This window comes from Merops nubicus, unplaced genomic scaffold (assembly GCF_000691845.1).
Source record: "Merops nubicus isolate BGI_N331 unplaced genomic scaffold, ASM69184v1 scaffold377, whole genome shotgun sequence".
Classification (NCBI taxonomy): Eukaryota; Metazoa; Chordata; class Aves; order Coraciiformes; family Meropidae; genus Merops; species Merops nubicus.
This window is the reverse complement of record NW_008620722.1, coordinates 292-13,686: the sequence shown is the minus strand read 5'-3', so window position 1 is coordinate 13,686 and position 13,395 is coordinate 292. Positions and strand designations below refer to the sequence as shown.

At 40.7% G+C, this 13,395-nt stretch overlaps 1 protein-coding gene across 1 annotated transcript in view; it reads right to left on the bottom strand.

Moving 5' to 3' along the window:
• Positions 1 to 349: 349 nt before the first annotated feature.
• Positions 350 to 13,395, bottom strand: part of TMEM26 (transmembrane protein 26) — a 13,314-nt gene continuing 268 nt past the window's right edge. The window contains exons 2-6 of the mRNA XM_008944176.1: positions 10,595 to 10,673; positions 5,055 to 5,168; positions 4,313 to 4,533; positions 3,034 to 3,110; positions 350 to 765 (exon numbers count right to left, since the gene is read on the bottom strand). Coding sequence (XP_008942424.1) covers positions 350 to 765; positions 3,034 to 3,110; positions 4,313 to 4,533; positions 5,055 to 5,168; positions 10,595 to 10,673 — 907 coding nt within the window. The remainder of the gene's footprint in view (positions 766 to 3,033; positions 3,111 to 4,312; positions 4,534 to 5,054; positions 5,169 to 10,594; positions 10,674 to 13,395) is intronic.

The following is a 13,395-nucleotide window of genomic DNA, read 5'->3' as shown; positions in this document are numbered from 1 at the left end:
AGGCTTGTCCTTCTATCTGAACACATGCAAATACCTATGTTAGCACAGTGCCACCAAAGATAACCGACTTTGATAGTGTGCCAAGCCTTTCTTGCTACTACAAACTACAGCTACAAAATCCCTGTGGATAATATGATAGGGAACTAGTCAAAACCCACCACAGAAACGGATAAAAAAAAAGTCCCATTTCTATGAATTTGCTTCAGAAATTTCCCCTACCATTTAGAAGAAATTGATCTCCTGGTGGAAGGGATGACTCAGGCACTCAAGGTAGGTCTGATCATATAAATAGGTTAAGCCCTTCTGAAGAAGCTGTGGGAAATGCAACCTCTTTCCAGTCAGTAACTCATCACTGGTATTCTGATGGAGCTGGGGGTTCCTCTTTTGGAGGAAGAGCAATAAACTGTTTCATTTCAGCCTCTTGGTCAACGATAGCATGAGCACTAGCTTCATAAGGCTCACAGGGGCAACAGCTGACTTCTCCTTTCCTGCTCTTCTGCTGAATTGTGGCACGGAAGTCTAATGTGATCACTGCCAAACGATACAACTGTAGAGTCACAACCAAGATATTCTTAGCTGTAAAAAACACCAGCATCTGATTGAATATTCTGAAGTGGCCCATGAGGATTGAACGCACAATGAAGAAGGGACCGTCCTGTATGAAAAGGCTGACCCAAATGTTCCACAGTTCTGCACTGTACCTGCACAGCAGCAGGCTGGGGAGCCGCCTAGTCGATGCAGTTGCTTTGCAGCCAATATGCTGTACTGGAAATTAAAACACAGGCATGTTAAAACAACCTTCTAGAATTGAGCCAAGGTTGCCCTAAAAGAGCAGTCATAATCCAGAGTACGCTGGATTATAAATGCATTCAGTTGTGAACAATTCAACATAAAGCATACCCAATTTCTTGGATCTGTTTGAGCAAAACACTAAACTCCTATTAAGCAGGGATTTATGTGGTCTGCTGAAAAGAACCCAAAACCACTTCCCATTTTCTATCCCACAAAGCTATCAGTATTTATACACTTGTAGAACAAGAAGTAGAAAACCTCAACTTTGTGTAACAACTTCCCCAGACGTTCTACTGTTAGATATTAGCCTAGCAGGTTGATTTATCTTCAGGAAAAAACTACCATTCTGAATGGTGACAGTCTGAGCTGTAGCACTTCAATTTGCTCCAGACTAAGACCTTGCTTTTAAAAGATTCACCAAATAGCCATTGCCTTTCTCATGTGTCATAGTAAGTATAAGTCATGTCTGTGTGGGGCAGTATTGAACATCATGGATAGGAAGAAACTGTGGTCACTGCTTACTGTGGAAGACTTGAACCACAGTTAATCATTCTTGGCCTTCTGGGTATGAAACTGGAGTTGCACAGATATGTTCCCCTTGGCTGTAGAAGTGGGGCTAGAGTGCTCTGTGTGGTGTGGTGCCTAGAGAAGGATCATCAGAAGGGATTCTGCATGGTAAATAACAGCTGCGAATTATGAAAATGCATACAGTTTAACTAACCTGTGTCTCAGGCAGGGGGATGTCATTAATTTAAAAAACATAGCTGCTTGCAATGCAGCAACAACTGCCAAACATTCTGGCTTACTGAAAGAATTCTATTGTTTGAGTCAACACTGGAGGGAAAAAAAAAAAAAGATGAGACTTGAGTAGAAAATGAGTTGTAGAATATAGAAACTTGCTGAATCCATTAGGCAAAGCTTCAGCAGCAGCTAATTTTTTAATGTTTTGTGCCATTGCTATCTAATAGTCCTAACTGCATTAATGGAGTCCAATAATAACTACCTAAAAATTTCTACTTTTACATCATGTTTGATGTGCAAATAAACATTCTGATGCTTGAATAAAAAGTACTATCTATGCAAGAGTACAGAGCTACCCAAAATGAATTGTACCCATAGTAAATTTCAGGGAAAAGTGTATTCAATAATTTAACTTTTAACTGGTAAAGGTAATTAAATAAGCAGAAAAGCAATCGCCAGAGAAAAATACACAGTACAAGAGGTTATTTAATTTAATGCTATGATTGTTTAAGCATGTGTCTGAATTTATTTGGGTGGGTTTTTTTTTTGTTTGTATTTTTAAACCTGAGTGTGCATTTTTAACAGAATATATTTTACTAGTAACAGGAACTTTAGCTGTGGTAAATCTGAAATGTGATTGCATCAGTTTTTTTGGGAGGTGAGCTGCTGAGCTGAAACGCTGAAATATTTTCATAACTTCAGTGCTGAAAACAAAGCCTAGTGCTGTCCATAAGGAAAAGGCAAATGAAAAATTCCTGGAATAATTTATTATTATTTTACTCAAGTGTGTCAACATAGTCAGCAATTTTATATAAGATGCTAGTGATAATAATGCATCTTTACATTGGCATAGTTGAGTTGCAAACTTGAAGTGATTGGAGGCCAAAATGGTTGGAACAGATGACGACTGAAGCAGCTTTTATTGTTTTTCTTGGACACAGAGAAGCCCTTTCTGCCTAGGGACACATAAAAGCCTGAGCTGGTTGTATGTTGGACCTTTGAGATTAAGAAAGGGTGTACAGTCCCAAAATTATATGGTCCTTTAGGTTCTCTGTGCGTAGGCAATTTCTCCTGTGCTAACGACTTCTGTGCTCTTGGCTGCAGTGTTCCCTGTGGTTAACAATCACCTATTTCTCCACAGGGCCTAGTGAACTACCCAGATTTGACCCATACTATAAACCAAAACCAGAACTCACTCAACAGCTCACACAGTGAAGTTTAAGACAGTACCGGGCAACTAGAGCAGATGTTCAATACAATACTTTAATTTCCATTTTCTCTGGAAGCAGAGAGTTTTATCAGGGAGGTCAGAGGTTAGCCAGAAACAAGTGTTTCCTCAAAAGAAACCACAATGGGCTTTCTTCAGAAACCATCACTGTCGTATGAATTGCTCTCCACCAGAACTCCTTTGTATACCCTGTACGTGTGCACAGCCAGAAGACATGCCAGCAAAAACTTAAAAAGCATTTTTTCTTTTCTTGTCTGTGAGCAACTACTAACCTGCAAGATCAAGTGGAAACTGTAACATACTCCAGGTCCATACAGCAAGAATTGCATTTATAAGAGCATAATTATTCCTATGGGAGGGGAAAAAAAGTGGTTAACATTGAAGATGCATTTTCCTTATTTGATGACAAAAATGTTTCCTGTACTCTCTGTAATGTCATTTGAAGGGTGGCTGAGCAAACCAGTCACTAATGCATGCTCTTGAGATACAGACTAAGGAAAACAGAAGCACCTTTTTGGTATGGAATTTTTGCTGTACAGGCTACATGTTCCAGCTCTGCAATTGCACTAAATATCCAACACTAACGTTCTAATTCTAAGCATATGGAAATGGACTCTGGCTCAAAGAAGAGATATCTTTACCCTAGTAGTGATTGCACACTGCTTGCAAGCCTGAAGCTTCTCTGCCAAGTGGGAAGGACCTCTTTTCCTGCTGTAAAACCTTTTCTTTGATATTAAAAAGTACATCTGTGATTCTTTTTCTATCTGATGGATGTTCACAGCTCATCTCTCAGTGCTGTGAAGGGGAAATGAGCTTACTTTCTCTGGGAGAGATCACAATGTTGGAAATTCACACCAGACCATCTTATTCCTTTTCTTCTTATCTTTGAACACTTTGTCATTCTATCATGAAGAAAGTACATATGAGATAACTGAAGAAGCAACCTGGATAATGAATCACTAAAGCAAACTCTAGTTGCTTCCTTGCCAGTCTAAATTCATTAACCTGAAAGAGGCTTACTGTCTATCTAGTGCTAAGAACTGAAGCTGCAAAAGCAGCTATGCCAGTTGTTTGGCTCTTTTTACCCTTTTATTGTGAGGGATATGATGTGCTTCTCTGCTGGCAACAGATGAGTAATCCCTAACTAAGCTCACAGGACTGGCAGGTCTTCTACAGAGGGAAAGGTGAGAGTAGGAAAACACAGCCCTTGCATGTGGCCTTCTGTTTTCTGTGGGAAATACAGTTCTACCAGTCTGAACGCTAAGAGCGGAAGCTGCAAAAGCAGCCATGCCAGTTGTTTGGCTCTTTTTACCCTTTTATTGTGAGGGATATGATGTGCTTCTCTGCTGGCAACAGATGAGTAATCCCTAACTAAGCTCACAGGACTGGCAGGTCTTCTACAGAGGGAAAGGTAGGAAAACACAGCCCTTGCACGTGGCCTGTTTTCTGTGGGAAATACAGTTCTACCAGTCTGAACGCAGCAAACAAATCTTCAAACAAAACAAATACCCTGCACTGTGCAAATTGTTTATATCAGCAAATAATCCTTACCGAACATCTTCGATGTCCAAGGTTTCACTAGCAAACTCAAGTATGTCTGCTGCTGTTCCCACAAACATGAGAAGCAGCTGAGACAACTGATCCCGGGTGATTTCAACCCCAATGGGTAGAAGCCATCTCCCAACTACCAGTAGCAGTAGAAAAGTCTGGTGGAGGGCCAGTGTCCATACAGTCTCACAGATTGTGGAGAGCTGATTCACAAAGACTTTAGCCTGTTTAAAAGACAACAACAATAATATGCTGTAACTTTAGGAGACTGACACAGGTACCTTCAGAGACTCTTATTAATCCTGCAGCCTGCTTTTGTTCTCTTTCACATTGTATTAGAGCAAATCATTTCTATGTGGCAGCCATAATTTGAAAACCACATATTGATACAAACTTTGGGTAATGAATAGCAAGTCTTTCTCTGTATACTACTCCTACTATTCTCATCTATTCAGCTGAGCATTATACTTTGTAGAACCCTTGTCCAGCTACTTTCTAAATTTAGTTACTGAGATTTGGAAGAGAATGGTAGGAGAGTCTCCTCTTCACAGACTGGTCCTACCAACAATACTTAGTGTGCAGCATGGTGTAGGCCACTTTCACAATATAGTTTTCTGAAATGACATTTTTTTTGTTGTTGTTCTTTTACTCACTGTGTGAGGAGCTTGCCCCAGCAGATGTAACAGTCCTCTCTAATTGATCTAATATCATAAGATCTCTACTATGATAGGAAAAGGTGTCCCACCGTCTGAATGATATGGTGATCTGTTGCCTCACTTCCATGACTGCTCTCTCTGGATTGATTGAAGTCTTGGTTGCTGACATTCACCTGAACTGCTCCAGGCTCATTGCCACAGTACTGTTGGGAACAAAAAGATCACACATGCATGAATACCCCATGCAGGCAGCAGATGCACTCTGTGGCTGAAAGAGTCTTGTTTTGCTGAACTGCAAAGAGTTTGTTTTTGAAAGTTGATATTTACAGACGTATGTGCTCACTCTGAATGTAACTCCCCTCTTGTTCAGAAAGGAGGAATTCCCCTTATGAGGATGGGAGTGATGTGTTGGTAGGTCCCTGAGAAAGTGTAGGATTGTACTGCAGAAGATGACATGAATTCAAAGGACCAGGCAACATTATGGTGCTGTTAAGACTGTGCTGGTTGAATGTGATCTGCCTGCAGCTCTCCTGAACAGGCTACCAGGTTTCCTACTTAATCTGGCTAAAAGAGTAAAATACAGTAAAAACTGGTCATGGTCAGTCTGCTGGTTTATGTCCATGGTCAGTCTCTATATTCAAATTTCTCAAAATATCTGCTTCTCATCTCTCCTATCTCAAAGTTATTCTCAAAAATGCCATTGTTCCCTCCTTCTGTATGAATTCCCCGAAGGCTGAAATGAATCGAGTTGGGGTAGGGTTTATGTCCATGGTCAGTCTCCATATTCGAACTTATCAAAATATCTGCTTCTCATCTCTCCTATCCCAAAATTATTCTCAAAAAATGCCATTGTTTCCTCCTTCTGTATGAATTCCCTGAAGGCTGAAATGAATCAAGCTGGGGTAGGAAGTTTGGGTTGTACTATCTGCCACCTCCCGAGATGTGCCTTCATCTGCAAGGACATTTATCGTGTGAGAGATGAGATTCAGGAATAACTAAGAAAAACAGGCCTGTGGTGTTGCCTGGCCCTGAAGAGTTGAAAAAAAAGATATTTTTATTTTTTCCAAGTACCCAGTGCTCTGGGAAATCGAAGGTTGGCTAAAACATACTGTTACTTCAGCTGCAGTAAACCAGTGGTGGGACATTTGAGATGTACAGCTCTGCACTGCCCTGCCTGCCCAAGGCTGGACCTGGAGCAACTGGGGTATGGTTCTAAAATCCACCTTCATAACGACCCCTTAACATCTCTCCTCACTGTAATGATAAGGGGGTAATTAGAAAATCAAACCTCGCTGTTATTAAAGACTTTTATCCTCTCCTATTTGTGCCAGAGAACACCAGATGATTTGCATTTTTTCACTGGGCTCCCCACTACTTAATTGCACAGGGAGCGATTTTCTGCAACAATCGGAGTGTGTTCTAGTGCATACTGAGTAGCTCTGTTCAGCATAATGCCTGCCACTATAAAGGCAACATATTCCAGCATGTGTCACATTCTGGCAAACCTCAGGTTCCACTTTGATACTTTATTTGGTCTCTGATAAGGTTGCTCAGTATCTGGGTAAACGCTGACTCTTGCCTGACCTTGTTGTAGATAAATGGGGCGACTTCCTGTGGTCTGAAAAGTCTGGGGAGGAAAAAAAAAAAAGCCAGTGCTTTTTGCTTTTATAATTGGTGGTAAAGGCTCTTAAACAGAATGCCTGTCTTATTTGGACAGTGGGTGTGAAAATGTGGTGAAAGTTTGACACGCATGTGGAGAAAACGGTATTTCCATTTGGAGGAGGAAAGTCTCAAGTTCTCCATATGGAAATGGTGAGATGGAAGGGTTGGTCCCCTGCCTGGCTACAGCCTTGGGGGGCTAATCTCTCTGGGTTAGCCCTTCAACCCTTTCAAAAACATAACTGGTGCTCTAGACAAACATTTTTATGTTGCCTGTAGAGGAAGTCTGAAGCCTACGGAGACCAGCCCCCAAGGTCAGAGTCAGCCTTTCTGAGTAACCCCACAGGCAGTGAGACTCAGACAGCCAAGGAGACCATGACCTAAAAATGCTGCATACCTGGTGTAACCACCCCAGAACATGAAGAAGTTACTATCTACCTTGTTAACAGGTACCTGGGGCAGGGGAAGGGGGTTACTAACTTGTGCTGGAGGAGGGAGGCTAATTCATTTTGACAGCTTTTGCTTTGTCACCAAGTCTGCATTTGAGCTCACACCCTGGAACCCTTGACCAGTCTGGTAGAGGTGAGAGGAAGGCAGCCATAAACTTGCACTAAACTTCACATTAGAGTTGGGGATTTTTTGTTTATTTTTGTAAAGCTCTGTTGCTCAGGGATTAATTTGGCGAATTTGAGGCAGGGCCCATTTAGGGCAGCCTGCTGTATGTGCAAAGACAGTGGAAATTGCTTCCCAAACACTGTGAGAACTCCCAGCAAGTACATCAAGGTTCTAAAATCTCAACTGCATGCAGGCAGGAAAACTGCAACTGCAAAGCCAGTTAAGTAGCCTCCTGTTGTTTTTGTTTTGTTTTTTTAGTATGTTCATACCTGGTTTTGGTTGTTTATTTCTCTCTGAATATTTATTGAGTGGTGATTGTAGTCGTGATTCACTTGAAAGTTTGAAGAACAGCCTTCATCTTCATCATGTATATATATGTTAATAGCACTGTTGGCATATTTGTCTAGCCAATTAGGCATATGCAGTGACTTAATGGGAAGATGACAAGGAAAATGTGAATACTAAGTTTCAAAGGCAGTTGATAAATGTGCTTTACTACTGCTAGAGTCCAGTTACTCCTAGGTATCCAGACTGTGAGCACAGCTAAACAAAAATGTTGGGTTTTTTTTATTGTGCAAAAATAAACCAGGAAGAAAGTGACACATTTTGTGTAAATTTTAGCTTGATTTTCTTCCTTTGTTTCTTCTTAGATGGAGCTTAGGTTCCTCTGATTTATAAAACATCTACTTTGTTGTGTGACATGGTGGTGTCCTACTGTGTCACCTGCAAAGAGACTGTGTGCACAGCTAAACAAAAATGTTGGGGTTTTTTATTGTGCAAAAATAAACCAGGAAGAAAGTGACACATTTTGTGTAAATTTCAGCTTGATTTTCTTCCTTTGTTTCTTCTTAGATGGAGCTTAGGTTCCTCTGATTTATAAAACAACTACTTTAAATGAGAACTCTGTTGTATGACATGGTGGTGTCCTACTGTGTCGCCTGCAAAGAGCTCATTGTCAGTGCACTGGAAACCCCTGCAATACTGAAATAATTCAGCAAATTTCTCTTTGCATATTATTCACACTCCATTGTTCCCAGATAAAAATGAGGTTAGGCAAAACTTCACAATGGGTCCAGCACTGAGATGGTAGAATTGAATGCCAAGGCAGAGTGCCCTCAATGCTGTCAATGTGCAAGGAGACTGGCAGCCTGAGTATGTGGTGTAAGAGGCCAGCCCTTCCCCAGCGTGGGCCTTCTGCCAAGCAACAGGTACCCTGCTCGATGCCTTCCATTTGCTGGCAACAGTGTGGCCATCACTATGGCAACATGTGTGATGTCAGAAATTCAAAGCAGCTGTGACTGCTTCATTTTGCTCCTAAGAGACAGCTGAAACAGAACAGGGTGAAAAGATTGCTTAAGCTGTTTTCAAAATTAAGGAAAATAATGGGTAAAGGAGGGGGAAAATAGTGAAAGATGTAAGAACACTTTTGGGAGCGTGACACACTAGAATTTTAGCTGGTAAGAGAATCCCATCTCAGAGTGAGGCTGAGGGATGGGCAGTCCTGTTCACTCTTAATGTTCAAGTTAAGGTGGTTAAAAAGAATTGCAAGGTTTATCAACCATTTTGAAGAAGTAACAGAGGTCTTTTGGGGTTTTTAATGGATTAAATGGTTTTAATTTTCATGCCACTTTACTTTGCAGACAGCAATATTTTTGCTTGGTACAGTTCAATTTACTTTATGGTCTCTCCACACATCCCCAGATACTTCCACTGCAAAGCAGCAGTTTCCATGCAGTCAGTATTTCACTAGTGATATATGAATGGTATTACTGATGTCCAGTTCCACAGTACTCAGAGGCAGAATTCCCTCTGTTTTTGGGAAGAGAGACTGCAGATTAGTATGTGCCTTAAATAATAGCACCAACACAAGCACTTCATGTTTCCTGTTAAAGATTCAACATGAGATCGAAGTTCCACTGCCTTAAAGACCACAAATTGTTGTCATGGTGTATATATTAAATGTGTGGCTCTAGCAACTGCATAATTACCCATTCTGTTAACAGTTTAATAAGAAAAAATCCTAGCAATACTTTAGTATGAGGAGTAGTGCTAGTCTGGGTGCTGTGTTTGAGATTAATTGTTAGGAGGGCTGCTCCCTTTCTGGAGGTATTGTTTTTGAATCTATTAGATTGTAAGTATCCTATCTCTCCAGGTATAAACTAAGCTGTTAACTTGATCTACTCCCTCTTTAACTCACAGTAGCAGTATATCAATAAGAACAAAGTATGCCATGTTCGAACATCATTTTGGGAAATAAACTGCTGCCTTTGACTACAGAATTAGCCTGTTTCTTGGACCAGATTTAACTATGACAAATGTTCTCAATATCCACATTACCTGTCTGTGACTGTTTAAGGAGATTTGGCAAAACAAGAAGACAATAAATGCCTGCTGCTGTATTTAGAAAAAGCCTCAGGCATTTTCAGTGTAAACACAATTTTGAATATTTGATTATGCTTCTGTGGGCTCTAACAATGTTTCAAAGGAGAAAATGAGGCACTATGTCTTCTTAGTCTAATTCATGTATTTTCTTCTGTTACTTTTTGCTCTTTTTTCCTATCAGGCCATTTTCTACTCTGGATGCAAGTTACTGCATACGTGCAAATGCTGGGACAGACAAAAATCCTGTTTTCACTATCTGGGGGACTTGAAAGCAGCCTGTGTGAGGAAGTAGTTCACTCAACATGAGCTGTTGGGAAAAGTGGCTTTGTCCTGCTTTGACTGACCCCATCTGCCAAAAGAACAATTAATTTAAAAATTTTCACCATGTGTTTTAGTCCTGAATTGGAATCCAGACACCCCTCCACTCTCACAGATTACTACACAGTACAAAGAAAGGATATAAATGCTGACAAGTTGCCATGTCAGCTCTATGTCGTAGTAATCAGTGAATATTCTCCTAGGTTGCAACAAACATGAGGCAATTTGATTTTAAGACACCTTTCACAGGTACCTGTCTCAATTTCAGCTTGACTGAAGTTGTGGTATCTGCCTGTATGTGCTGTGAAACTCATCCTTTATTTTACAAAGGCCTCTAAAGCAATTAAATTCTTTCACCATCCTGAGCGAGATTCCAGCTGGTAACCTGGAGGTGAAAGGTTGTTTTTCAATCTTCTAGTTCTCGGTTCCACAGACAAACAAAAATAAATGGTCTCATTTTTAGCTAGGAATGAGGCTCATTATTTGATAGTCAGGAAATAGACTGTAGTCATTGTACAGCTGTAGCTGGATTGGGACACCCACCTGTATAAAAGAGAAAATTGGAACAAGACCTGGCAGACACCTGTCTATATGCTTAAATCCATCAAATAATGCATCAATTTCAAACTAGTCCATCTTGTCTCATCATAAATACCTGAGTCCCGTGATGAATTTCTAGTAGCCATAGTGACGGCACTGTGCAAATCAGATATAAAAATATTGCTGGTGAAAACCTGGGAAGGAAAAGAAAAGATAGCTTGCTATTATATCACATCATAAATACCATACATGCTATTATTATTACCTGCATTGAAAAGCATCTCTTGCCTCCTAGCCTATGGGATATTAAGAAATAGGGTAACTGCAAATAAGGGCTCCTACTCTTGCTGACTTCCTCATGCTGTCAGTATTATGAATAGTGGGTTTATTGGTAGATCCATCTAAGATCAGGTATGGAAGTTTATTTAAAATTGCTGCTTGTACTTCCCTCACAGTGTTCTCTGTACTTAAAAACAACCATGCTCTTTCTGATTTCATGACAGGTGAATTAATACATTGAGTCATTTCACTGAGTGATGCTGGGATAAAGGCTGTTGATCAGAATCCTGTGCACTGACGCAGGAAAGGTAGAAATAACATCAGTTTGCCTAAAATGAGACTTTCTTAAGCAGGAAGTCTTTCAATGCAGGCTAAAATGGCTTATGAAAATAGGTCTTGGTCTTGTTTCCCCATTTATGTTGGCAATTGTATAATGCTTTAGGATTTCTGTCTCTAGCTCTTCTCTTCCTGCCAGGTTTCTACATAACTTACAATGTGAAGCTTTATTATTTTCAGCTTCTTGAGCTGAGTTTATTCAGAAGTATTAGAGAGGTTTCATTCACTCCTTCTGCAAGCACTGATTCTTGTGCGGGTTGCTGATGTTTTATTAAACACATGACAGTTTTGTTTGGGGTGGTTTTTTTTGGCAATTCTTATCCTTTTGGAGGAGGAATGAGAGTGAGGTCTGGTGCCATCAATGTTCTGTCTAGCTCCATCATATGCTGCTGAGATGTACAGCAGCCTTTGCATCACAGGTATGTACTGGCCCAGGACGGGGCAGTGGATTCAACCTTGGGATACTTGCTTGATTTCTTCTATCCTGTCATTGGCACATTCTGCAGTGAATTTAAATTGCTTATAAGTATGGAACTGCAGCAACATTTTGGTCAGATATTGTTGCATTTATTGTTTGTTCCCATTCTGAATGTACCTTTATTTTTGTAATCATTACTTTTCCAGTGGAGATGAAGTATTGAGGAGAAGAAAAAAACCTTGCTGCTCAGAATCTGAGTTGCTATGAGATGTTCTAAACAATCACTTCTAAGTAAGATACTCCTGGTTTTAGTAGACTTTTGTACAGGGGTAGAGGGGGTGTTGTTTTGGCAATGGTGTTTTTTATTTGCCCTTCTCACAAAAAAAAAAAAGTTACTGGCTCTGTGAGGTTTCAGCGTGGTTATTTTGGGAGAGATCACACGTTTAATTTACATATGAGAACTAATATATTTTACAGTATTTCCTATAGGACCTGAGCACATGAAAAATCCATCCAGCTGGCAGGTTAACTATACTGAGCTAATAACACCAGATCAGGGCAGGAAATTTTAGGGGCTTTAACCCTGCCTTTCCTTCAGGTGAAATCTACAGGAAATATTACGTGGCCAAGCCCACAATATACTTTTTCTTCACACTTGTAATTTAATTTTTTCGTGCTGGTGTAACAAGTAACAGTCTGCTGTCAATAATGTATGGAGAGATTATGAGGCTCTTGGAAGTGGGAGAGACCTGTGGCACATTTTGCTGGTTCCTTGGATCAGCCATTTTCTATGGAGGTGCTTCTGTAAGTGCAGATGACACTGCCTGTTCTGAATCTGAGTGTTTTTCACCAGGGTGGAAAGTTATCCTGATGCAAACAGATTCTGGCCATTTGTCCACAATTCTTACCTATAAACATGCTTTATTGTGGTGGACCACAACCCTTTTCAAAATTTCCTTCTAGCTAAGTTCAGCCGTGTCTTCTAGCACATGTATTCATCTAAACTGGATCTTCTTTCTGCATCTATTTTTTTCTTTGGACTTTCCAAAAGCTGCCATAGCAAGTGTTCCTCCCCAGAGACGCTGCTGCTGCCTCCTCCGCAGTCAACAGGGTCTGCTCACTCTGCCCATCTCATAACTGTGCATTTGGAACTCTGCTCTTGTGAAATTTTCCTGTGTCCCAGACTTTATTACTGCGTTTATTACATTCAAGTTTAGCACACGGAACACTTGTGCTAGTTGGGACACAACACTGCTTCTGTTACGCTGAGTTTCACAGGTTGCAAAGGACAGGAGCTTAAGATCATTGAAATAATGCAGGGCTGGTTTTGTCCTGGATTTGTCTCAGGGCCTGCCTGCAGTTTAGGTTTATTCATTGTCAGGATTTCACTAGAACCTTTTATTTTACTTACATGACCACTTCATTTTTACAAAGCATTTGTTTTGGCTGATTTGAGTGCTGATGAGCTGTAGATGACTGCAGTAATTATTTAGAGGCACGTAAAACCCCATGTGCTCAGGCAACCTCTTCTATGACTAACTTTTGTGTTCATTTCTCAAACAGCCTTTCATGCATGAACGTTTCCCTCTGGAACAGCCTCTTAAATCCAAATATTTAAGCCACTCTTCTTGTATTTCAAGAGTGGTCACTACTCGACTTTTATTCATCACTGAGTTTTGGTTCATGCACTAGCGTGGGTCCCTTGCAAGTAGCAGAAACAGGGAATGCTACTTTATTACACACAGAGAACTGTACAGAGAGCAGCTCTCAGGTAGTTTGCTGCAAAACTGCCCCTCCTGGAAGCCCTCTGGGTTTGGCGATGGACTAGCCAGGGCTCTTCGGCAGTTCGCACCCCCCGGCCCCGGCTGCAGCGCGGAGAAGAT